Source organism: Pimephales promelas, chromosome 3 (assembly GCF_988280905.1).
Source record: "Pimephales promelas chromosome 3, fPimPro1.hap1.1, whole genome shotgun sequence".
NCBI classification, from domain to species: Eukaryota; Metazoa; Chordata; class Actinopteri; order Cypriniformes; family Leuciscidae; genus Pimephales; species Pimephales promelas.
The window spans coordinates 24,655,778-24,682,032 of NC_142771.1; the positions used below are offsets into that span (position 1 = coordinate 24,655,778).

The following is a 26,255-nucleotide window of genomic DNA, read 5'->3' on the forward strand; positions in this document are numbered from 1 at the left end:
GAAGCAAATAGATGCATGTATCCGGCCTAGAGGGGCGGAAGTGGCATTGCAAGCCAACACAAGGACAGGCCCTTAGTGAGCGGCTCAAGCCTTACCGAGAAAGAGGAGACGACAACGTGCCAACATGAACCACCCATGAACGCACTCTCAACACGCTTAAGCCCAGACATGTGAAACAGTGATCGTGCCTGTCATATCAGGATAGGAAACGATAAAATCGTTTGAATAAAATCTTGAAAAAGACGCAGTGTCAACCTGTGTATGCTCTTTCGGGAAATTGCTCTCTCTGGTGCTGAAGCACCCAGTTATGGCCACAAACAGGACCATAGTGCAAGCCTGATATGAGCACTCACATTCTCATTGAAGGCACAACATTCTGAGCTGTGAAAACTGCTGTTTTGCTCTCTGTGAGTCTGCGGCCAGTGCTGTCTGCGTTGTGATACCAACATCAGCTTGAAGAGGCGTTCTCCTGAAGAAGCAGACTCGTCTTTTGAAATTAAAACACTCTCAGACAAGATTGCAGAGCAGGAACAGCATTTGGCTCTGGAGTGAAAGACAAGGATGCGATGCACCTGCCTCTCATTATATGCTTGCGCCGCGATGCACAGTAGTTGGTGCAATTTATCTCATGCAAATGTGCATTGGCTAGTTTAGTTACACTAGAAGTTGATAGGCTCTCGAGCGAGAATCACTTCATAGTGAGCTGACGAAGGGGAACACACATTCACACAACACAAGCATATGCCCACTTTTATGAAACACTGAACTTACTACATGAAGGAGTTGCATTTTGCATTTCAATGAATGTAGCTCAAATTTGTCAAACCACAAAAAAATGTGAAAATATTATTTAATTGTGAGCATTTAAATGCTAGCTGTGAAATAGGTTAGTCTTAGTAAAAAGTTTGCAAGAAAGTTTGGGTTTTTGCCCCAGAAAATGTTTACGCTATTGCTGAAATTCAAAACAACAGTTTATCTAATTTCAGATTTGATGGGAATGATAGCTGCACTGAGGAAAAAAAAAAAAGATTAACAAAATTGACTTTCTATCTCTGTACATTGTTAGTTCCAAATAAAACAATAGCAACAACAAAAAAGAGTGAAAGAATGTGAAAAGTGGTTTAAAATAGTTTATTTCTAAAAGTCAACAGGGCCAAAACTGTTCACATACAGAAACGTACATTTTGAGCTGACAGACAGGAGGAGGGAAAATGAGAGGTAGTCAACAGAGACATTTATCCATTATTACTAAGACAACAGAGAAAGATTGTTGGAAATATGGCAAAAAATTAGGCTGAAGGTTTGAATGTTGTTAAACTGGTAAAACATGCAGAAACGAAACTAGAAACTACCACCACGAGAATTTGTTTTAACTGGAGGTTTATTTCAGTTATTGAGGAAATGCAAACAAACAAGAACACAAATAAAAGAAAGAAAATAATCAAAACATAGCTGCTACACAGATTTGTGTCAATAAAATCGTCCTTCAAAATGTCAGCAGCTCTGATCAGTTATTTAAAGATAATTCAGAAAGTAAAAACAGCATGCATATTATATGCATTCACTGTTTGATCAAAGATATTTTAAGTTTACAGAGCAAAACAAGAGTTGGATATATTTACTGGAGCTAACTTAGCCTACTCGGGGATCCCGTGACGTGGTGTTTGGGTGTGGCGTCATTTTTTAACCTTTAGCTATAGTTGTAGCCTATACGATACGTTTTAAGTCGTTTAGCATATAGAGTAAAACAAGAAAAAGTATTAATAAGAAAAAGGTTTCCTAGTTTGTGCTACTTTAGGCTATTATTATACGAACTTAATAATCAAGTGGGTGCGTGATGTAGCCTATAAAAAAGTGGCTCCGGTTTTACATTTCTGTGGGGAAACTTGTATTGCATTGACTAAGCAAACAAAACCCAGCAAAGTTTCTCTAGGCTTCATTACATCTTTCGATAATCGAGAATAGTACGAACGCTGTAGTCATGACACGAAAATCAACACGCTGCAAAGAATTACTATTCAAACCAAAAACAAATCTGTATTTTCGTTACAAACAATAGATTATGACATGTCTGAAAAATCATACCTGTAAGTCTGAATGTGAGTTCGGGAACAGTTTTTCGATACAGATGTAAACTTTACGTTCTCTCCACCCTTTCACTTGTAGAAAGCGCGCAACACCTGAGGAAATGTGTGTGTGTGTGTGTGTGTGTGTGTGTGTGTGTGTGTGTGTGTGTGTGTGTGTGTGTGTACACAGACGCGATGACATCACGCGGCACAGAGGTAAAGACGTAGAGAGTGAAGAGTCATAAGAGAGAGAGAGAGAGAGAGAGAGAGAGAGAGAGAGAGAGAGAGAGAGAGAGAGAGAGAGAGAGAGAGAGAGAGAGAGAGAGAGAGAGAGAGAGAGAGAGAGGTGAGTCTCGTGCCGATTTGGCCAGTAGCGCGGCAATGATGGGAGGAGACGTTATCGGTTGCCAGGGACAACGCCTTCAGAACCTCACAGAGCCGCGACTAAACATTCCAGAAATAGCGACAGAAAGACAGGTTTAGGCTAAATATTAGTGATACGTCGCAGTTTCTTTGGAAGATATGGAGAAGGAAGAGAAATGAAAGGGGTTCTATTGGGAGAAACTAAATAACAATGCTAGTCAGCTTTATTTAGAGAAACTTGTCAATAAATTGACAACAGCAACAGCGAGCAAATTGATTTCAAAAGCAACACATTTCAGTTTACCTTTTATTTAACACAAACAAACAAAATTAATACTCTGTTATTCAACTAGAGTTGTTTAATTTGTTATATGCACCGCGAAATGTTTTAAAAATACACTTTTTAGAGAAAAAAAACTAAAAAAAACTTTTTTATTGACGTACAACTCACATTGACAGGGGAATGTCCGATCTGTCCGCTTGACATTGCACGGCAGGTGCAAATGCACTTCATATCAGATTTATTTCCACATATGAATGAGGCTGAAACATCAAGTATGACTGAACACTCGCAGTTTAAAGGGACACTTCACCCATTTACATTAAGCTTTTTTATCTTTAGAAACCCAGTCATATGTTTGAATGGTCATGGTTTATTCCCTTATTTTACTTCCTGCTTATTATGACGTAAAAATCGTAATTTTGTAACTTTAGCTCATTATTATTCAAGGGTGTGGGACCCAATCACCCTACAGCCCTATTACAGATCAGTGGGTGGGACTTCACTTGCAGATACTCAATATCAACCATCTTGTTTGGAAGCTAAGCTAACAAGTGCTGTGGAAATAGGAAGTAATGACAATGACAGAAGAAACTAAACAAGATATGGAAGAGGATTTTGAAATTCTGCTGCATTAATCCGATGTTCGTGGCTATCTTTACAAGCCGCAGTATAGTGAAGAGCAGCTGAGCCTGATGGAGGAACCGGAGGCTGCTGCCTGTCGCGGACAGGAGCCCGGACTGACTCGAGCTGGGCGGACTGCTGGTGCCCGTGCTCTCACTGTGCGCTAAGAACACAGATAGAGTCTGTCTGCTGCAGAGAATTTCAATGATGGCAATTTCTCCTGGAAAAAAATCTCTGAATCAGACGAGCACACGGACGTTTGTGTTGTGATGTGAACCATCCTAGTTTCGCCTGACTGAACATCCCATCATGCAGTAATTCACCATACAAACGAGGAGTAATTCACTTATGAGTTTGCCAATCTAATGTTAACGGGGTTTGCTGTTGTGGGAAGAAGGAGGCAGGAACCGGCAGACATTTAAACATTTTAATAGTAAAATGAACAAATACAAAACAAAAGTATAAGCCAGCAGCCCCTCATTGACGACTGCTGTCCTCACACAACAGAAACAAAACCCAAACATTAAAATCATGCCTGTTTCTCTCTCGACCTGCCGTCGTCGCTCCTCCTTTATACCTCCGCTCCTCCATGAGAGATGCGGGACTGGTGTGTGTCTCACCGGTGTCTTTCAACACTCACGCCACTGGCCTCGCGCTGCTCTCACGCCCCTCGCCCTCGTCCTGCTCGCCACAGCTAATTCATTTCACACAAAAATTTTTGTGTGAAATGAATTTCAAACTCTTTTGACAGCTAACGTTAGCCTTGTAGACGGAAGAGTGATTTCTCTGTTTGTGCTGTTCTGGAATAGTGGGTGTGGCTTGCGGAGCTGTACAATGTGGTGCATTGTGGGATTTGCTGTCTTACATACAAATTATTTTCTCGGTCAAGAGGACACCAAATTCAAAAATTCTTTTACATTTCGACTACATATCCACTTTCAATAAAGATTAATGTTGAAATGGGTGAATTGCTCGTTTAAGATTGCAGGTTTGGGGGTTTCAAAGTCTTGCACCTAGCCGCAGCAGAACTGTTCATAAGCTTCTAATGACCTTATGACCTTATGAAGCTGAACTCTGCATTGTGAAATGTTAGACAGTAATGTTTGGTACTGATACCATAAACCAGGTAATTGACTATGTCAGGGTATGTGAAAGGTGGTAGTGGTTGGGTCTTTCGTCAATTCTGTAGCAGGTCGTACAGGTCCATGTTGTTGATGTCAAGTAGTTTCTCTAAACAACGCTGCTTGGTGTTGTTATTCAGTCTCTCCCAATAGAGCTCCTTTCCTTTAGCTTCCCCCTTCTTCATTTATTCCCAAGGAACTGTGCCTTATCGCAAAAATGCAAACAAATATCAAGCTGCTCTCTTTCTCTGTCGCTGTTTCTCTCTGTCTCACTGTCAACACCATGACAACGGATAGCGCATCCTTCCAAGATGGCGACGTTTTCCCACAATGCAATGCAGCACGTGCGACGTCACATTCTCAATATGAAGAATTGATCTTTGTATGATTATCTTCTGCCAGAAAGGACTTTTAACTCTGTAATGATCAAAGCTTTATCTCCAAGTTATGTGCACTTTGCTTTAATGCCAAAAACTTTAATTGGATGGTGTTTGCCTTCTTGATATATATATTTTTAATAATAAACATAATGTGTAACATAATAGTTAGCCTACATGATATAGTTCACACATTCCCAATAGATCTAAATTGTACTAGAACAATTTTTTGACAGTGGTATGGTGTAGGCTTCATTTATTTTATCAATACAATTAGATCCATTCTCTTTGGGATAATTTTTCATATCTCTTTTTATAAAATGTGATTTAAACTTTTTGCAAATTGTTGCTTATTGCTAAATATCTTTGTTTTGCATAGCATTTTTATTCACATACCTTACAACTTTGCCTAGATTAGCCTATAAAGTAAAATCTCTTAAACTCATAAGTATAATAGATTTCTAGAGGACTATGATATCATCATATCATTATAATATTAAAGATATTATCGTGTCCTTTGTTTACCTATTTGTATTTTTACATTTTTTTTTCATTTTATGTTCTTTGTATTTCAATGCAGTGTTTCTTCTTTGCAATATAAAGCAAGATAAAACATGTCACAATAGTTTTTGTATTGTTTATTGTTCTTTATCACAGGCAATAATAGTGCACTTTCATTTTTTAAATAATAACACAGACATTTATTTTCTTGTCATTATTTTTTTCACTCCAATTTAATGACATTTCTGCATTTCTTATGATTTTTTTTCCTACTGTGCGCAATGGGGAAGAAAGAGTACAGCTTTACAATCTTAAGAGGAGTAATCAGTTATGACGACAAAGATAATCACCTCAGGTGAATATAGAATGGATAAAGAATGACGACACGAGTAATATTTTCTGTTTACAATGAACAGAGATGGGGGGTGGGGGTGGGGGTGAGCATACATTGGGGGCAGGCAGGACATATGTATATAATGAGAGAAGATGGAAGGGATGGTCTAAAGTATAATTCTATGATTGGGGGACAGGAGCATGATGAGGTATATAATGTATGGTAAATAAGTGAAGACTAACAATACATATGAAATGTGATATGTGTGCGGCGAGTAACAAAAACATAATATCATTCAGTGCATAATGTGGGGAAGAGGAATGGACAGACATGGAGAGTGTCATGAACACAGAGAAAGTGTATGGAGTGTATTTCACATTCACTCAGAGCTGGTGTCCAGACAGTCTGTATTTGCACACTCCCAGACTTACCCTGCCTGAGAACTAACAGAACTGATCATAGAACATCTTCAGGGTTTTGCTCTGGCATTTCCTCTGCCTCTGCAAGTGACTGGGCATGTTTGAGAGCGCACATGCTGTATATGTGGATTTAAGGCATTTGGAGTGTACTAAAATAAGAACATACCCCTTATTATATCTAATGAACAATGCTCCTAAACATTCAACAGTAGTGATATATATTTAATGTGCTATTCAAAATCAATTCATGGTGTTGCACGAGCTGCTTGATGACTACACAGTCTGAAGCTCAATGTATTTGTATTTCCGCTATGCTATTTTTGGGCAAGAGTGGATGTAATGTCTGCGGGATGGTGGCAGAGGGGGACCAGAGCAAAACCTTGCTTTACATTTAATGCTCCTTGCATCAGGAAAAGAGTGGACCAGAGGCTGGGAGAGAGAGAGAGAGAGAGAGAGAGAGAGAGAGAGAGAGAGAGAGAGAGAGAGAGAGAGAGAGAGAGAGAGAGAGAGAGAGAGAGAGAGAAAGAGAGAGAGAGAGAGAGGGGAGCATTACGGTCAGATTCTGGGCTTCAGGGCAGAAGCTCATTGGAGCTTTTAAAAGAGCTTTTAAGTGGGTATTCAGGATCAGGTTCCCCTCATTCACAAACGTAATGAGCTAAAAAGCCCCTCTGATCCTGAGTCTGCACTTAAGAGAGCACTTCACTGATTCCCGTGGGTGGGCGAGGAAAGGGACAACTATTTGTTTGAATACAATTCTCTTTTTAGGACAGTGCATTCCAGTTTCAAAGTCCAGTTATCATTCATTTTGTTTCATATAGTCAGTTTTGAGAAAGAGAGTCTTCTTGTGTCTGTGTGTGCATGTGTGAAAAAAGACAAAATACTGCTCGCATTTCGTACAAAGGGCTGGCCCAGTACGCACGAGTCCGAAACTTTGGGCTCTTGTCTGGGTAACATTCGGTAAGAGAGCAAACAGAGAGGGCCTCCTTCTTGTTCCCTCTATTTTGTTCCTCTGCTTCCATAAGGTTCACTTCAGTCTTTAGGTCGTTAATCCTTAGGGTTTTGAATTATTTTCCCTGTGGGAGACATCCAAGGCATGGAGTCATTGCTTGGTTGTTGTTCTCCAGTTTACTCCTTTGTGAGTTTGCTTTTTTTTAATTCAAAATGAAATGAAAATGAGATGGAAAAAATTAGGCAGTTGAAATGGTTTTTGAAAGGACATTTGCAGCATACAACAAATACAAATAGGAAGTTTTACTGCTATTTTCGAAATTGCTATTTTTTCCTTCCTTCATTTTAATTGACCAGCCTGAACACTAATAAATAAATAAATAAATAAATAAATGTAAATACCTCTATTTTTGTTTTTTGACAGACTTTTTTTCTTGTTTTTTATGGAAACATTTCACATCTCGGCCTAAAAATATAATATAAATATAAAACAGGAAACAAAAAAAAAGACTTTTTGGGACTTCCACTTATGGAAGTTTGACTAGGCATCACACGAGAAGATGAAGGCTTTAACATTTTTCTTCACGTTGTCTCTTTATATGACACAAGAGAGTGACTGTGGCTATTTTGTTCCTCTTGTTCGGTCTCTTTGTGAACATGTCATAGGAAATCTAGATGCCTGCTCATCCCTCTGTGCCCTGCTTAGTGAGTGGGGTGAATCTGAGATACTCTGAGAACCTGGAACAATGACGTACAACAGCCCAATCTTTACAGTTACCAACAGCAGCTTCCAGTGGGCGGCTCTCCACTGCATATCTGACACTGACTGATTTTAGATTTACAAGATATCACAGAGTTCAGGATCTATAAGGATCAGTGTTTAACATAGCCAATCTCTTCAACTCTAACTAAAGGCATAATCCCTCAGCTCATAAAACTATAGTCGCATAGGACTATAGTAGCATTTTGGGTTACAAAATGTTGATTCTCTTTCTAAAAAAAAAAAAGAAAAAAAAATCCTACTCTTTTCTTTACACAGTGTTTTAGAAATCATTTTTTGTGCTCCAAGTGGTAATAAGAATGAAGAACTTCCTACTATTTTCCTGTTTGCTTTTATCTAATTCAAGCAGCTTGATTTTGTTTATGATAATGATGATGATGATAATGATGATGATACGTTTGGGAGACATTCTTTCCTGTCCCACTTGGTGTTTGTTCCTCAGTTTCTATAGTTTGGTGCCATTAGATCACTTGATTTGACCATTGACCATTGATGTCAAACTCCTTGTTTGTAGTGTACAAAATAATTTGTAGCTAGGGTTTATATTCAGCGATACATCTCGTTTTAACTTCTCAAATCCTTGTAGTTTTTTGTTCTTCAGATGAATATTTGCATTTAAGAACACTTCCATGTTGGTAGACTCCTGACTGTTCTGTCGCAGTTGGATCCCAGGGTTTCTGCATGTGAAGTGAAAATCAGGGCTGAGTATACCTGTTGTTGTGTACTGTGCAGATGAACTTTGAGGGAGTCGTGTCTGGGGGGAATCAAAGGAGGGGTTTGTCCCCACCCACTCAATAGTATGTCTGATTAGTTCACTAGGGCTGAGACTGGGTCCCATTTGAGGAAATGAGGCGAGTTTTATCCTTGCCAGACCCCTTCCTTTGTAGAGCACTGGCACTACCGCCAATACTGCTCCCTTCCCCTCGCTCGCTGCGTTCTGCCCGCTCACCGCGGTCACCTCCGCCCTCGGAGCGATGAGAGTTCTGACGGGTCGGTGTGCTGGGTGGGCGAGACGAAAGCCCATTTTTCTCATCTGGGAGAAGAAAATAAAACATCAGGGTAGGAGTGTGCTAGTGTTCATGCAGATACACAAAAAAGTTAATTAACTAATTTAATTCATTTTAATTTTAGATTTTGATACATGCTGTATTATCAAACGTTTCACATTTAACTGATAGAAATTCAAATGAAACATTCAAATTTCACCCCCATTATGCATGTAAATGTCACTATATACAGGATATTTATTATTATTGTTTCATTGATTAGTTCACATCTGTTTCATATTGAGTTCAATTATCTTGTGTATATAATTGCTTCACTTCTCTCAGTTCATTGTCTTCTTTTGGCTGTTTAGAGCTCACTGGTTCCATTTGGTTTCGTGTTGGATGTCACTCTTTTGTTTTGTTTTCATAAAGTAAAGCTGTTCATATGATCTGCTACACTCTCCGCATCATCATCTTCTTCATCATAATGTAACATCAGCACATTAACTTTGACTCCCATAAAATATGAAAAATAAAATAAAAAATAAACTCTTTAGAATACAAAAAATGTAAATAAAATGAAATGGGGGAAAAAAACCTGAGGTAAAAATGATTCAAAATAAATTAATGTACATATTCCCCTGGTTTCACAGGCAAGGCTGGGACTAAAATACATGTTTGAGCTTTTTTATCTGAAAGTAACTTGCACTTGTCAGTGCCATTGTTTGGTCTCAAGATGCACACCAGTAATGTATTTTTTCTAAGGCACGTTTATAAAAGCAACTTAAATTGTTCTAATTGAACAAAGGCCTAAGCCTGGCTAAATCTAAGACCTGTCTGTGAAACCGCACCTTAATGTTTTGTGAATGAGTGCATGTCTTTAGATAGAGGTGTAGCTTTGGTACATTCACCTGAAAGTGCCTGCACAGAGGGCTGGTCATGTGTACTGAGAAGCTGAGCTTGAATAGTCTCTACCACTCTTTTAAACCTGCGACTAGGACCTGCAAAACAATATTATCACATTTGTAGAAATGACAGCACATGCAGACACATGACACAGGCTCTCTTGTCTTTTAAAATACCTGATAATAGGGTAAAGGTGACGCTGTAGATGCCAGTCTCCCTCCTTCCCTCCCTTTCTCTCTCTTTCTCCCTCTCTCGTTCTCTCTCCCCTTCAGAGAAAGCGATGTCAACCTGAAATTTGACAGGCTTCTGGAAGACAGACGGACCTCCAGAGGACTTGTACTCCGCCCGGAAACTTGTCTGAGAGATGACGCTGTGACTCAGGGAGGGAATCTAGAGGAGAACAGGGACGTACATCAAGGTTTGAATCTTCAAAAAACAAAGCAGATGTGAAGAGAAAGAGGGAAAAAATGTAATAAAATAAAATCCGAAAAAGATACTAACTGATAGAAAGGCATGGACAATGTCGGCCTTGATAGAGCTTAGTGGTTTGTCTCTGATCACCACAAAAATTTGCTCTTCCCTCTCCAGACTGATGAAATTTCCAAACCACGACTTCTTTGCTAGCCTGTAGCAAAACATACAAATATATGCAGATAAATACACATAACACAGGTAGTACACATTACTGCTACTGTTTCATGGCTCTCATTGTTCACAGAGTACAAATTAGAGTCTATGTTTATATGGCACTGCCAACCCCAGACAAAGCCAATGATTTTGTCTGAGCTATGAATAAAACATTTTTAAAAAATTATAGTATTCATATCTTATCATTTTAGTGTACAATGAGTAAAGCTTGTTGAGGGTAGGATGACAAAAAGTTTTAAAAGTTATATTTTTAGGTACAGCGTTAGTCAATGTCAAAATGATCGAGATGGCCAATCAAGTGGGTCTTACTGAAACTGTCACAACACAACGAGACTTTGTGGAAAGATTTAAGTAGATGTAAGTATTAGACAACTGTTTTACGATAGAAATGTTCAGTGACCGACAGACAGAGACTATCTAGTGATGCAAACTACTCCACTTTTCATGAAATTTAACTGATTTGGACAATTTAGTTGAATGTCATTTAAGAGGAAAATGTCCAGATAAATTCATTAAAAGGTTATTTTGTTATATTGCGTAAATCATTTTACACTGGACTGCTTCGCAAATGAGGGTGGGTTCAACACTTTTTTTCAATTATTATTATTTATTATTATATCCCATCTGCCACGAAATTTAAACTCCACCTATGAATTAAAGATATTACATTAAAATTCAGATATTACATTAAAATTCATTGTCAAAATGAATTTTAAACTTCAACTGATTTAAAATTGAGGATATTAAAATTGTATTTTGTGTAATAATTGTCAAATTAAACAAAAAACTAAAATAAGTCATTTTAAATTTTGCGAGCGAATTTAAGAATCACAACATTGCGTCGTTCAGTGTTATTTATGTATTATTTTAGCATTTATAAATATTCTTCTGAATTATTTAATTTTCAGTCTATTTAACTTAAGCTGTTTATTTTTATTTCAGTTTTAGTCATTTTACTACTTCACCTAATGTATTTTATTTTTTAAGTTTTTCAGCTATTTTTTTTCTGCTTGATTTCAATGAATGAAAACTATTTTTAATAGTTTTAGTAAAAAATGTACTGTTACATAATGGCCAAGGTAATCTTAAAGTAAAAATACAGGAAATGAACATGAACAATCTCCAGCAATATTTATTCCTCTAAATACTCACTCTGGGCTGGACTCTGGAGTTAAACTGGACATGTCTTCTGATGTAGGAACTATTGAAACAAACATGCAAATCAAAAAATGTACAGTGATGTTTGACTTTCAATGATGTTTGAATGATTAACAGTAATACGATGTTGGTTGACGCTTCTCTCACCCTGTAGCCTTCGGCGGTGGAACCGTGGCGATCCTAGAAGGTTGTTCTTGAAGGAGTTGAGGCGTGTCCTCCAGTGGGCTGAACTACTGGCAGCCATTCCACCACTTCCCCCAGGACTGGAGGGCGGGGTTAGGGACAGGGAACCACCACCCACACCACCACCCCCTTCAGCTCGTGAGGAGGAAGAAGAGGAGGAGGAGGAGGGCGGGGTGGGTGGGGGGTGCTGGGGATGGTGCACGGGGGTCCCCAGAGGGGTGGGGAGTGGGGAGCCCTGCGGGGTGACCTGCGACACATGGGCAGAGTTAGGATAGATGGTCTTAGTGACAGACTTCAGGACAGAAGGAGCAGGGAAGAAGAAGCGAGGGATGGGGGACAGGAGCGGAGAGGGGGAAGGCGAAGGAGACGGAGGAGTCTGCAGGGGGAGGGACTTCATAGACTGCAGGTGGGGGCGGTCAGACGCTGCTTTTGAGGGTAGGGTCTGGGTTTTTTGCTCAGGCACGCGTTGGGACGCCCGGGGTGTGGTGGAACTTCCTGCTTTGGGGTCTTTAGACGGGGCGGTGGAAGCAGAGGTGACTTCAGTTTGGCTGAAAGTGAAAACTGGGCTCTGACAGGTAGGAAGAGAAAGGATAGAAGGATGGAGAGGGAAAGAGGAATGGAGAGATGGACACAGCAATGGTCATGAGCGTTAATGAAAGCTATGGTATATGATTATTATTAACATTCGAATTCAACTGAGAAGAGTTAGGAAAATGATGCATAGCACTTTGAAAGGCATGTGAAACCTAGTATAAATTAGTAAACAATTGTTAGGACATTAATTAATGTGCAAAGTGCAGGTTAATACAACATACATATATTTGTGTGAGTGTGTGTGCATGTCTTTGGTGTGAATAATGACTCAAGTATGAGGACAGTATGAGGTAGATGAACATAAAAAGAGCAATCCAGCTTTGCTATTCATACCACAATAACAAGCACAATACTTTTTACCATTGTAAATTGAGCACTGCAAAGATGAATTTTACTTCTATGGCCAACAAGTGTGGAGCAACTTACTCGGGGACTGCTGAGGGGACTGGATGAGAGGCCGGTTGAAGCTCCGCTAACTGATCGAGACCTGTCAGAACACCAGGACATATCAGTCACACATCCCTTTATGTTGATGGATGTGAAAAGAATGGTTAACTTTACACCATTCACACCAGGCTTGCATCCACTCACTGATCTCTATTTATATATTGTGGTTTATATGATATTTCCTATATTATAAATTAATGATTTGTTTTCAGTTCGCCATGTTTAAATCAACATACCCCTTCCAACGTCACAATTCGGCAACTCGGGCATAATCTACATTTATAAGTTTCCCACTTTCCATGATTTCACTTGGTCATTCATGTGCTGGAAACTCCTTATTATGACATTATAATGAGGGCTCATGAGAGACATGGCCAGCAACAGGAAGGGGATGCCCCAAATAAGCTTTTTTTTCGCAGTGGCCTTGTCTCATAGACAGCATTTAGCTTTTGTGGTCAAAAACAACCACGGAAGAACATATAAGATGGTAAAAACAAATTGTCACCTACAGCATAACGTGAAAAATGTCGCCATTATCACTGATCAATACAACATTTACACAAGTATCTTTTCAATTAAATTACGAAATAAGGTGCCATCTATAATGAGCCTAATTTACATAGAAATGAAGCATGTTAGTCTTGAACAAATTACAGTAGAGTGGTGCAAAAGTGGTGCAACTTATTTCAGGTTTTACCTGCACATTATTTGAAATTGTACAGAGGATCAACTTGACTTTCAGATGAAGGTTTATAGAAAGTTCTCTTAAACAGTTTGCATGTACCTCTGGCTATGTGCAGAGGTATCCAGTGCTCTGCGGGGAGGTGTTGGAGAGCCCTGCTCTGTCACACTCAGTACCTCCAGACTCTTTCTCTCCGGCCGACAGCGCCCATGACGGGTCAGCATGGGCGAGTCCACCCGCTTACGGGGAGGATCTGATCACACAACCACAACAACACCCACTTTAACACAAACATCTACTGTGTACACTTCATGAACAAGTCACATTACAAACCTTACAATATCCAAGATGGAATCTAAGGTTTGTTTGTTTTTTATATATAACTATATATAAAATACACAACTGCAATGCAGCAGAGATTATCTGTATTACAGTGTTAGGAGGGAAAGAAGCATAGAAGCTGAAAAAGAAGTCCTTTTCCGTGTGTTGATGAGAGACAGAGCTTCTAAGCAACAGGGTAAAACGTATCTGCATTCGACATGGCCTATATGAGAGAGGAGTCATGGCATGAGATGATGGACAGTAAGGTATTATTAGTCAGGCAGTAGAGCTGCACGATTTATCTTGTTCTCATGCGTTGATCCAGTGCTCCTGCATATCTTTTATTTTGTTAATATAGCAAAAGTAAAGGGACTGCAGAATTAGATCCGGCCTCTCTACTCTCCTTGCTGTGTGTGGCAACTGCTATATAAAAACATTGAACATCTTGCAATTTGCTGCAGCTTTGATAATCACAATGAAATAAGGTGTGCAAAAACTACAAAATCAGATGGACGTGTTTTTGGACTCTGCTCTGTCGCTATCAAGAGACATTCCATTAAAATAATAAGCCTCTAAATAAACAAAAGTTATGCCAGAATATAGTAAATGTGAAAAATCATGTCAGCATCGATTACAGATTGACAATTTTTTCTCAGCAAACATTAGGAAAGTCCCGCTCTGATTCAACCTGCAGCATCTGTTCTCCCACCTACTACACTGCCCTAAAACAACCATATGTTCCGACTCCCCTGTCAAGCTCTTAATGATGATGATGATGATGATGATTCTCCACCTTGAAATGTCTTTTTAGTCCTGGTCTGGTCTTGATTTGTTTATTGCGGGGAACAAGCCCTCAATATGTTACATTTACAAATCATGTTTTGCCTTAGAGCCCTTAACTGAAACTGGCTTAACAGCATGCTTTTCTAGGTTACCAACTATTCTCATGGTCTTCAATGACTACCTTTGGATGTGACAGCACAGCAACACATGCAAACCTGAACTCCAAAATTTCACTCACCAACATCATTTCTGGGGGGAAGATGTTCATCTTCATAACTAGGGTAGCGCTCCTTTCTGTCCAACAGAAGGTAATAGATCAACTTCTCCTGGTTTTCTCTGGGAAGGAAGAGATACAATTCAGAGGACCCAAATGATGTTCATTGTATCGACAAAATGATTAGTTAACTCTTCTTTCACTGAAGAAAATAAGTCATCCAGGATTGGAATGAGTAAATGATTTTTGGGTGAGCTATACCTTTAAAGTTAGCATTAAACAGAAGTTGCAATAGCATTTTCATTCCTATTGTGACATATATCCAAAGTGCAATGGCGTACAAGAACAAAATGTAGGGCGGTTCCACATAAACAAAAAAAATGATGTGCAGGAATAAATCATTCATAATAAGCAACGCAATAATCCATAAGAAATAAGTATGGTGACTTTAAGGTCAGTTTGATCTTGTTTAAAACGTTATGGTTGTGCACTATCCACTTGTTTAGTCTGACATCGTCATCGTCATCAGATGCAAAAAGAAAACAACAAACTGTGCTAAAATACATTCAAGAAGTGATGTGATACCACAGAGAAAATCATGATCCTAACCTTTATCTACAGTATGGGGAACAAGTATTTGATACACTGCCGATTTTGCAGGTTTTCCCACTTACAAAGCATGTAGAAGTCTGTCATTTGTATCATAGGTACTCTTCCACTGTGAGTGACGGAATCTAAAACAAAAATCTAGAAAATCGCATTGTATGATTTTTAAGTAATTTTTTTTCATTTATTTTTTATTTCAAGCATACAATGAAAAAGTGTACACTATGTACTAAATAAGACAATAATCGAAAGAACACTTATGATAAAAAAATCATAATTAAATAATTCATTTGCATTTTATTGCATGACATAAGTATTTGATACATCAGAAAAGCAGATGGTAATATTTGGTACAGAAACCTTTTTTTGCAATTACAGAGTTCATAGGTTTCCTGTAGTTCTTGACCAGGTTTGCACACAGCAGGGATTTTGACCCACTCCTCCATACAGACCGTCTCCAGATCCTTCCAGTTTCAGGGCTGTCGCTGGGCAATACGAACTTTCAGCTCCCTTTCTCCCTCTCTATTGGGTTCAGGTCTGGAAACTGGCTAGGCCACTCCAGGACCTTGAGTTTCTTCTTACGGAGCCACGCCTTAGTTGCCCTGGCTGTGTGTTTCGGGTGGTTGTCATACTGGAAGACCCAGCCACGAACCATCTTCAATGCTCTTACTGAGGGAAAGAGGTTGTTGACCAAGATCTCGCGAGACATGGCCCCATCCATCCTCCCCTCGATGCGGAGCAGTCGTCCTGTCCGCTTTGCAGAAAAGCATCCCCAAAGAATGATGTTTCCAACTTGCTTCATGGTTGGGATGGTGTTCTTGGGGTTGTACTCATCCTGCTTCTTCCTCCGAATATGGCGAGTGGATTTTAGACCAAAAAGCTCTATTTTTGTCTCATCAGACCACATGACCTTCTCCCATTCCTCCTGTGGATCATCCAGATGGTCATTGGCAAACTTCCGACAGGCCTGGACATGTGCTGGCTTGCGTGCTCTGCAGGGTGTACATCCTTGACGGTGTAGTGTGTTACTAATGGTTTTCTTTTACCCCTTTTCCACCAAAGCATTTTGAGAGCCGGTTCGGAGCCGGTGCCTGCTCGCGAACCAGTTATTTGTGTTTCGACAGCCAAAGAACCGGTTCTCGGCCGGGAAAACTGGTTCTAAAGCGGCACCAACTCTTTGCTGGACTAGAACTGGTCTTTTACCATGTCATGCTTACGTCGGGGGCTGGGGCGGGTTTAGATGTGTTGTAAACATATTTTCTGACTATAATAAAGGATAAAGCCAATAAAGCCAGGAGAAACATTTGCAGATACACGATGGAGTCCGCCTTTGTAATTGTTATGCTTGAAGTTGGCGCAAGCGTTTCTATTTTTTTTTTTTTCATTTTTTTATTGAAAACATTATAAGCAAAGAAGAAAACAGTCACAATACAGAACAAATAAATGGAAAGAAAAAAAGACACAAGACAGGGGTACATAACTAATCAGAAAAGATTACACATCAAAAGTAAAGATTAAAAGACTTACATATTTCAATTGTTTTTAAAGCCTTCTTGGTACACGAGTTAGAGGTAATCCCAAAGTATTGTTGTACTTGCAAGCGTTTCTAAGACGTATGGCGACGTACACAGTGACGTAACGACGTCGTTCCCTGAGCGCTCTAGTCAGTGGAAAAACAAACAGGTTCTGAAGCAGTTCGCAAGTTGAAGTTGAATAGTTCAATCGGCAGTGTATCTCCCCACTGTACATACTAAAACCCCAGATGGCCAGACAGTGATTTGTCTTTTATAAATTGTTAAAATATTTGTGTCCAGGACCCCGTGAGCACGGAGACTGCAGTAATCACTGTATGTTTTTAAATGCAAAGCTGATATGTCTAATATGAATAAATAGTGCTAATAAATGGATCTTCAGATAGTATTCATAAGTGAAATAAGTAAAGGCTTGGACCCAGAAGCAGCATTCCTTATGTCACGCCATGACAAACAGATTTTTTTCTGAAAAGCAGGCTGAAATGTCTTGAGCACACACACAGAAGTTCAGACTCACTCTTCACACTGCAGGTCTCTGGTGAGCTTGACACGGTCTCTGAAGCAGCCTAAGGAATGCATGCTCTCCAGAACATCAGGGTCCAGATCTGTAAGAGACAGAATCCTCTTCACACACACACGCCTCGGGGGTGGCTGCTCTGGACACGGCTCATTCCTGCCCCCTCTGAGACAGAAAGACACACAACAACACAAAAAAAGAAAATCTGATTTTATTGGAATAGTTCTGTGGAACGAAGAAAAGACCTGAACAATCAGTGGTTCTTATGGCTTACACACTATACTCCATAACTTCAAAGAAGACCCAAATTTAAGATGTTATTTCTGCTTCTAAATATGGCAATGACGTTTTATCACGAGACATTTGAGAACCTATGATGTTTAATGATTTTAGGGTTTTGACACAAAATTTAGGTGAATACCAAAAATTCAATGAACATTGTGGAGCTTGACAAACACACTATTGTTTGTCACACAACTGTTGATGTCTGAACAAAATCTACTCAAAGATTTTGATTTGAATGTCATAGCCATACATAAATAATGGCTTTTATATTTCTATACATTCTCGAGTGCCTTGGCCTCATTTTTGCAAGTTGAACTATCCTGCATCCAAAGAGAACCAAGATACGGTCTCTAAACCCTTGTAGCACTTTTCGCATCTTGTGTTCTATGATTTTTCAATTCTCTTTTTGTATTCGATGGAAAAATACAGCAAATGGTGAGAAAATGACGACAGATTTTCAATTTTCAAGATAGCTCACGTGATACTTACTGATACCAAGGGTGCTTTTGTATTTCTTCCAACTGAGGAAAGAAAAAACAAGAAATATCATAAATATGCCTTGACAGTACAGTAAGAAATGAATACTTATTCTGGAAGGAAGGATCCATTAAATTGATAATTTATAATGTTAAAAAAGATTTCAATTTAAAATAAATACTGTTCACTTTTAATTCATCCAGACAAATGTATCATGGTCTGTACAAAAAATATAAAGCAGCACAACTGTTTTTAACATTGATATACGTATATTTTCCATACGTAAGTTCCGCTCATTTGGATGGTCCTCTACTTTGCTTCATCGGCACAGGTTTTATGCCGGATGCATTTCCAAACGCACACTCACACACACTATGGCCAATTTGGCCACACACCAAGCCATATAATTAGAGTCAATGGGTATATTTTTTTGGAAGTCCATTTATAAAGCTTGGAGGAGCATTTTTTAATATAACTCAGATTGTATTTGTCTGAAAGAAGAATGTAATACAGACTTAGGACGGCTTAAAGGTGAGTAAATCATGGGCTAATTTTCATTTTTGGATGAACTATCCCTTTAACATGCATGTCTTTGGACTGTGTGGGGGAAAACGGAGGAGACCCACGCTGACAAGGACTCCTTGCTCAGTCGGGGGTCGAATCACAGACCTTCTTGCTGTGAGGCGACAGTGCTACCCAATGAGCCACTGTGCCGCACATTTTAAATCATATTAGAATGATGTATGATTGTGTGACACCGAAGACTGGAGTAATGATGCCATAGTGAGTGTGAGTGTGTGTGTTTGCCACCACATGAATAAATTACATTTTAAAATATATTCAAGTAGAAAATATAGAAAAATATGGATTTGACACAATATTACTGTTTTTACTGTATTTTTGATAAAATAAATGCAGCCTTTTACCTACCCCCAAATTTTTAAATGGAAATGAATATATATTATACACTATAAGTGTATATAAAAAGAGGTGCACTGTGTCCATGTTCTATACCGTGAGGCGTTTCTCTGGGTTGACCTCAATCATGCCACGGAGGAGAGCCTGGCAGTCTGGGGGAATGAAGTGAGGCATGTGAAATACTCCACTCTTCACCTTCTCCAACAGCTGTCGCAGGTTATCATGGTCAAAGGGCAACGCTCCCTGTGAAGTGAGATTTTACATTTCACACACAATTCTGAGAGCAACCGAGAGCTAGCAATTATGATGACAAATATAAAATGGAGCAAGCTTCTTACCACCAACAGAGCAAAGAGAATAACCCCACAGCTCCATACATCTGCCCGACGTCCATCGTATTTCTCTCCCTGTAAAAGAAAAGGAACACTAAGTACAAATAAGCACTTGCTGTTTTGTTAGATTTGAGTCTATGAGACTTTAAAACGTATGGTGCTTATGCTCTAAGAGCATCTCGTCCTTACCCTGATGACCTCAGGACATGCATAATGGGGTGATCTGCAGATACATAATGCAGAGCATTGATACTTCATCTTCAATAGCTCAGAATTAAAAGCACATAAACACAAACTACTGACCCACAGCTGGTCTCCAGCAGGCTGTCCCCAACCTGTAGGGAGGCCATGCCAAAGTCAGCAATCCTGATATTATTCTTCTCATCCAGCAGGAGGTTTTCAGGTTTAAGATCTCTGTGGCTGGTAAACAAAGGTAATGACAGCATTGTATATTGTTGTAAACTGTAATGTTCTTCCTGAAGAGAATTCCTTTACAGTATAAGAATGATTAATTGTTTGTGTTGTACACACACTGCAGTATGTTACAAGAATAAATTATACAATTTTGTAATACATTTTCATATTATTTGTTTGTTTGTTTGTTTGTTACAAAGAGGACGCTCAACATACAAAAAAATAAACCTTGGACACTACGATTTTGAATGAAGTTCAAAGTATTTGGCCAAAACAGTAATATTGAAGAATATGATTCCATTTTAAAATAACTTTTTTTTTTTTTAAATATGATTTATTCCTGTGATGACAAAGCAAAATTTTCAGTAGCATTACTCCAGTCTTCAGTGTCACATGATCCTTCAGAAATCATTCTATAATGATTTATTTGATCAAAAAAATTCTTATTATTAGCGATTTTGAAAACAATTGTGCAACTTAATATTTTTTGTGGAACCCATAATGCATTTTTTCAGGATTATTTGAAATAGAAATCTTTTGTAACATCATAAATGCCATCACTGTCACTTTTGACAACACTTTCTACAGAATGCTGATTATGCAAAAATATGATGAAAATATATGCCTATAAAGGAACTTGTGTATGCAGCAGATAAATTAAAAATAAAGAGACATTTACCATATAGAGTGACTGTGACAGAAGTCTAGAGCAGATATGATTTGTCTGAAGAACTTTCGAGCTTCTTTAGGGGTCAATCTGCCTTTCTTTACCAGGTAGTCAAATAGCTCCCCACCAGACACATGTTCCAGCACTAGATACCTGAGAGAAAGACATTTATGAAACACATGCACAAAGATAGATGCACATGAAATTGTCCACACAAGCACACCTTCACAGAATGCAGGGATGTAAGTCTAGACGAGACAAGACAAGACCAGGCATGCTTCAGATGTGTGGAGAAACAGAGCAGTACTTACAGATATTTGTTATTCTCGTACACATCATACAGTTTTAGGACATGAGGGTGCTCTATTAGTTTAAGAATAGCTATCTCTCTCTCCACCTGCAGAAACGGGGAGAGTGAGGGACATTGAATGAGAGTTGAATAGAGAAAGGAGCTACTTTAATGTAGGAAAAGACCAACCAAGATGATCACTTTAAATTAGGTGTCAACTAATAGTCAATATATTAACAATATATTCTGACAATACACAGTAGACATGGACAAAAATGACTCAACAGGGAGAGTCTTGCATTTCTTTAGCACAGAACATTAGGGCAGATGCAGCGCAAGCTGTGTGGTCAATAAAGCAGTTGGAGTTATGCAGGCTGCTGTGTTATTGAAGAGCAATCGTAAACAGGAAAAGGCTTGAATAAGCATGAGATGACTTGGAAAAACTAGAACTTTTCGATTTTTCCATTTTTGTAAATTCTTTGTGTGCAGAACTTACTTTCATAAGAACAGATTCTGATAGCTTTTCTCTGTTAACTATTTTTATGGCCACCTTCTGTCCTGTGATACAGTGAACTCCTAATTTCACCAGACCTGCAAGAGGAACACAGATGGTCATTGCAAAACATTAAAATCAAAATGAGATTTCAGAAATTGAAAAGTCGGCAGCATATAACAGCAACAACATTCAGATTGCACACACTGCACAATTTTATATAATCAACACTCACTTACAAATTCTTATTAAACCTGAAAAAAAAACAGTACTACCAAATACACTATTGATATCCTAAAAACACCAGTATACTGTTCATATACGCAATCACATAAATCATTAATGGGACACCCTCTATTACTTGCCAAAAATGTGTCTACTTCCAAATGCACTGATCTATGTCCCTCACTCTTGTGCACATTCACATTCAATTAACAATGTATGAAAAACAGGATCTCTGTGGCCTTTGAATTCGGAACAGATCAGTGGCAAGCCATTGTTATTCCTAAAAAACTTACTGTAAAAAATAATCCTGTAAGAAAACGGTAAACTACTGGCAACTGTGGTTGCCAGCATCATACTGTAAAAATACAGTGTGTTACTGTTTTTGAAATTATCAGCTAAATACTGTATTGTCAGCTACAGTATAAAACTTTAATTCAACAGCTATATGCTCTAACACAAAAACAGTAACAAACACTGTATAGTTACGGTATGATGCTGGCAACCACAGCTGCCAGTAGTTTACCATTTTTTTAGAGGATATTTTTTACAGTCCAGGTTTGCATTACTAGAAATGACTGGAATCATTTTTAATTTTACTATTAACTTTTTATACTAGTATTTTAGTCATTTATTAATTAAGTTCTTTACTAGTTATTTTTTCCGTTTTATTGTTACTTTATTGTAACAGCAAATTGCAATTTCTGCAATTTCAAATGTATTACCCTACAACAATTTGGATAGTTAGTTTTGCATACGTACTGGTATCAAATAAATGTACACTAGTAAAACTACTAGAATAAATATACTACTAGATTAGTAACTAGCACTATGTCCATTGAACAGTTGAATACAATTAGTCAGAAGTGAACAGAATATCTGAACCACATATTCCCATAGCAATTAATTGCAAAATTGTGCAATTTGTTACAAGCAGCTCTAAGGAATAGCCTACATTTCTTTCTAATAGGATAGTAGCCTAGAACTAAAAGCAAATAAACAGTAACTAATAGTGAACAACTGAATATCTGGGAGGCTGATATAAGTACTAGAATAATAGTAACTGAAACAATTAATAGGGGAAATTAATATAATATACAATCGGACTTACATAAATAACTGGAGTTTTAATAAATAAATGAGAAAACAACCTGATTGGTTTCAGGTTTTTAAACTATTTCGATGAATTACTGCCATGTGACAAAAAAAGCGCCTAAAAGATCAAATAATCTTCCTCCCTCAATCGCTGCCCTACTTGCTTCCGTGCCTCATTTCATTTCATCAGCTGAAATAACCCTGCAAACGCATTAACTGCTTTGCTTATTGCAAATCAAACTTTCAATAGATTAATTCTTGAATGAGACGCGCTAAGTAGAGCAGAATTTATTCTAATGCATTAACTGAGTACTAATAACCCAAAGAGGAAAGGCTCCTCTTACCTGTCTGGCCCTTCCCCAGCGTCTTTTCCAGTCGGTAGGGCCCGACATACTGAGCTGCCTGACTCCCCGACAACTCCTTACTGGACATTTCGTTCGACAGCGATTTCGTGTCACAATATAAGGGGGTAAATCAGTGTATTTTGACAATGTATCCACTGGTGCCTGTCCTGCTCACGTAATAACTCCGCCGTACAGACATCACAGACGGTGAGCGATGATGACACAGGGATGCTGAGGCGTGATGTCAGTGCCGTGGCCTACTCCCAAACATCTGCCTGCCGTCTCCTCAAAGTTCCTGGAAATCGATCGATAACATGTTCCGTTCGATGACATCAAAAATAAACAGGGGGTGCGCGACCAGCCGAGCCTATTTGCCAAATTACAACAGTTATTGCGTCTTGCAAGGCCTGTGGTGTCTCATGGAAGAATGATGAGGGGACACGATTAAATATCTCACTAGGCTATATGGGCTAACACTATATGACTACTTCAGATAAACTAATCGCTGTGAGTACCAGTTAAATTATTAAGAATATTTAAGTAAGATAAAGATAACGGGATTATTAGATAGACTGGTTCCGTCATCTGTTTATTTTCGCCGGTATTTTATCTTTAAAAATATATATTTATGTAGCCCGTTAATGTCAAACTGGAAGTGACCTATTTATTAAAAACGTGGCCACATCTATCCTGCGAGAGCCGCACATCCGGTTTGTGACACCTTACGCGTAATATTCTGTCTAATATTTAGTGCATCCTTCTTTTGTCAACGACACCCCAAAGGATTTCGTCTGATTTGAATCAAAGTTTTGATGTGAAGGATGAGCGTCCCGTGCCCGATTTAAACTACGGTCTCTTCCAGGCCTCACATCCGGAAATATGGGAGAAAACAGCCACCCTTTCGCGAAAGAAAGCCTCAGTGTCTTCCGTCACATGAATTCGCCAATTAATCCACAGTGCGTGTGTCAAGTGTACATTGCGCTATTGTAAACTATAGGGTTTGCGCAGAAATCCATTGGTTTATGCGTACGGAACACATTCCTCGTCAAAAAACAAACATCTTTAACTAGCGTAGGAGCCTCCTCTCCCCCTCCCTCCCGCTCGCGCTGGCTATGTGCATCTCACAGCATCTTCTTCTCTCGCTCTCCTCCCGTCGCCTCGGCTACCGCGCGCGGACCCATTCTCTCGAGTTTGTGTTACAGTCTCTTGAAACCGCCTGGCTTTAATCCGTTCGTGTCGCTTGTCTGGTGACCGCAAGTATATCAGTCCCTCTGTCAGTGGGGCCTTTCTCTGTTTTCTAGCTCTCACTCTCCCAGTATTTCTTTTCCCCATCCGACACGAGCAGCATCAGCATCCGGGTTCTGCGCTCCTTGCGTCCCCTCCCTTTCGCGATTCTCATCGAATATGCTCGTCATACTAAACCCACACCCCATTTCCGCCCGAGAGCACGTCCCTCACATAATTGAACTCATTCCGTACTTTATTTGTCATTGGACTCATCTGTCAGGTTTTTTTGTTTGTTTGTTTTTTTTGATAGGATAGATAAATATTTTCAATCCATGTGTTGTCATAATTTATGTTATGTACTAACTGCCTCGTTTTTTAAAAGATTTTTATCTTTGTTGTTGTTGTTTTGGAAAAAATACCCACAACAACAGGAATAAGCATCATTACAGTTATCAACCTTGTTATATTTACAGCAGGCTCTCATATCCAAAGTGACTTGCAATTTGCAAATGAACATAATTCGTCACAAAGCCAATAATATAGTAGGCCTTGGCTAAAAAATGCCAGGTTTAAGCAAGCTAGATTAAAGAGCCCCTATCATAACATTTGAAATGTTCCTATTTTTGTTTTGGGAGTTCCCAAAAACAGTTTAACGTGCATGCGAGAATAAAAAACACTTTATTTGTCTTATAATATGCATTTATTTTTAACTGATTTGCTCAACGACTCCCAAATGATTCGTTCGACGATTAATTTTCCCAAACACCTCCGAATCTGCGGCGATTGGTCAAATGACCCAGTCAGTTGTTATTGGTAAACCGTAGGCAGAGACTGTCGGCAACGGAACGCCCATAACCAGGATTATAGCTTGTCAAGTGTTGAAAATTGTATATAGTGTTTGAACAAACGTGTCAGAAAAAGTGCACTTTCCACACGCGTCTCCGTGCAACCTTTCCTGGCGAAACTCACATTGCGGCGGCTTTTGAGGGACAGTGCTTATTATATAGCCTAGACTAGAGCGAAGTCGTATTTGGCTAAGTCATTTAGGAGGCAATTGCCATTTTTCAATGAATGTCTGGTGAATATCAAAAACAAAACTAACTTTACCCCGCTTAGAAGCTGCACAGAGTGTACACAACACACACAACACAATATAACTATAGTGTGCATGCTACAGAAAACACAGCAGCAAACATTATTAATAATACTTACAGATTGTGATTCGGAGGAGGACGAACTTGATCCATATACACTGGATACTGAGCCCTCCTTCAGGAACAACCGGCTTGTAAATCCACATTTGAATTCTTTTATGTTTTTGAATGATTCGCCATTAAAATGATGAGAAAACAAGGTTCGGGCTATACTGTTGTGGTATCATTGCAAATATGAACTCTAACCACTGATTCTTCACATGCTCGTCCCTGAGCAATGAAAACAAGTGGCTGAACTATAGAACACAGCGTCTTCTCGACATGATGCGATTCAGCTGAAGTATTTGAATGTGTTCTAGAAGTCACTTCAAATTTACGCCTCCGTCTGCGCGCAGTTGTTGGGAGCGGCCAATGAGCTAGTGTTTTGTGTCTACGTCACTACGAAACAGCTAATGACTCGTTTCAAAAACAATTCATTTCATAGACTCAGAGTCGACTCTCACTTTTGAAAGACAATAACTTTATATGGTGCACTTTCAGATATAAATCTTTGCAGGATGTTTTCATTCCCTTAGAGCTATATTCCACACTACATGAACAGTCATTTTCAACTGTATGTTCTCTTATAAAACTACTTTTTAATTGCTGATGTAACCCCTCCACTCAGGTCCAACTCGACCCTCGAACCCGGGTCTCTGGCATGAGAGTCAGGCGCTCTAACAAGGAGGCTAAAGACTGAGCGCCTATTGAGATCAGAGGAGTGAGGTTTACCTGCACAGTAACTACTAGCTGGCCTCCGTTACACTGAAATTAAAAAAAGCTCCATCCCTGCCGTTTAAAGTGTGAACACAAGGTGGCAGTAGAGACAAAGACATGGGGCGTGTTCAGGCAAGAGGAAATAGCAAGAGGATAATGCTCATGTATGATACTTAATCTTACCCCAAAAC

The 26,255-nt window shown here is 39.1% G+C and overlaps 2 protein-coding genes across 5 annotated transcripts in view; both read right to left on the bottom strand.

Annotated features, from left to right (window-relative positions):
• Positions 1–2,243, bottom strand: part of cpt1a2b (carnitine palmitoyltransferase 1A2b) — a 28,003-nt gene extending 25,760 nt beyond the window's left edge. The window contains exon 1 of the mRNA XM_039687397.2: positions 2,086–2,243. The gene's annotated coding sequence lies outside the window, so the exon portion shown is untranslated. The remainder of the gene's footprint in view (positions 1–2,085) is intronic.
• A 3,211-nt stretch (positions 2,244–5,454) lies between these two features.
• Positions 5,455–24,305, bottom strand: brsk1b (BR serine/threonine kinase 1b). Of its 4 annotated transcripts, none has more exons than XM_039687200.2 (19): positions 22,928–24,305; positions 21,270–21,364; positions 20,796–20,881; positions 20,497–20,637; positions 19,707–19,823; positions 19,593–19,626; positions 19,410–19,478; positions 19,168–19,314; positions 18,166–18,197; positions 17,392–17,556; positions 14,761–14,858; positions 13,521–13,671; positions 12,716–12,776; positions 11,660–12,263; positions 11,507–11,555; positions 10,208–10,331; positions 9,883–10,096; positions 9,712–9,801; positions 5,455–8,847 (listed from the first exon to the last, which is right to left on the bottom strand). In XM_039687200.2, the coding sequence occupies exons 1-19, from the start codon at positions 23,013–23,015 to the stop codon at positions 8,630–8,632; spliced, it is 2,583 nt and encodes an 860-aa protein (XP_039543134.2). In that variant the 5' UTR covers positions 23,016–24,305; the 3' UTR covers positions 5,455–8,629. The 4 variants fall into 4 exon arrangements, with proteins under 4 accessions (XP_039543134.2, XP_088984685.1, XP_088984686.1 ...); XM_089128559.1 differs by having other exon boundaries at positions 17,392–17,577; XM_089128560.1 differs by having other exon boundaries at positions 11,660–11,942; positions 17,392–17,577; positions 22,928–24,304.
• Positions 24,306–26,255: the final 1,950 nt, after the last annotated feature.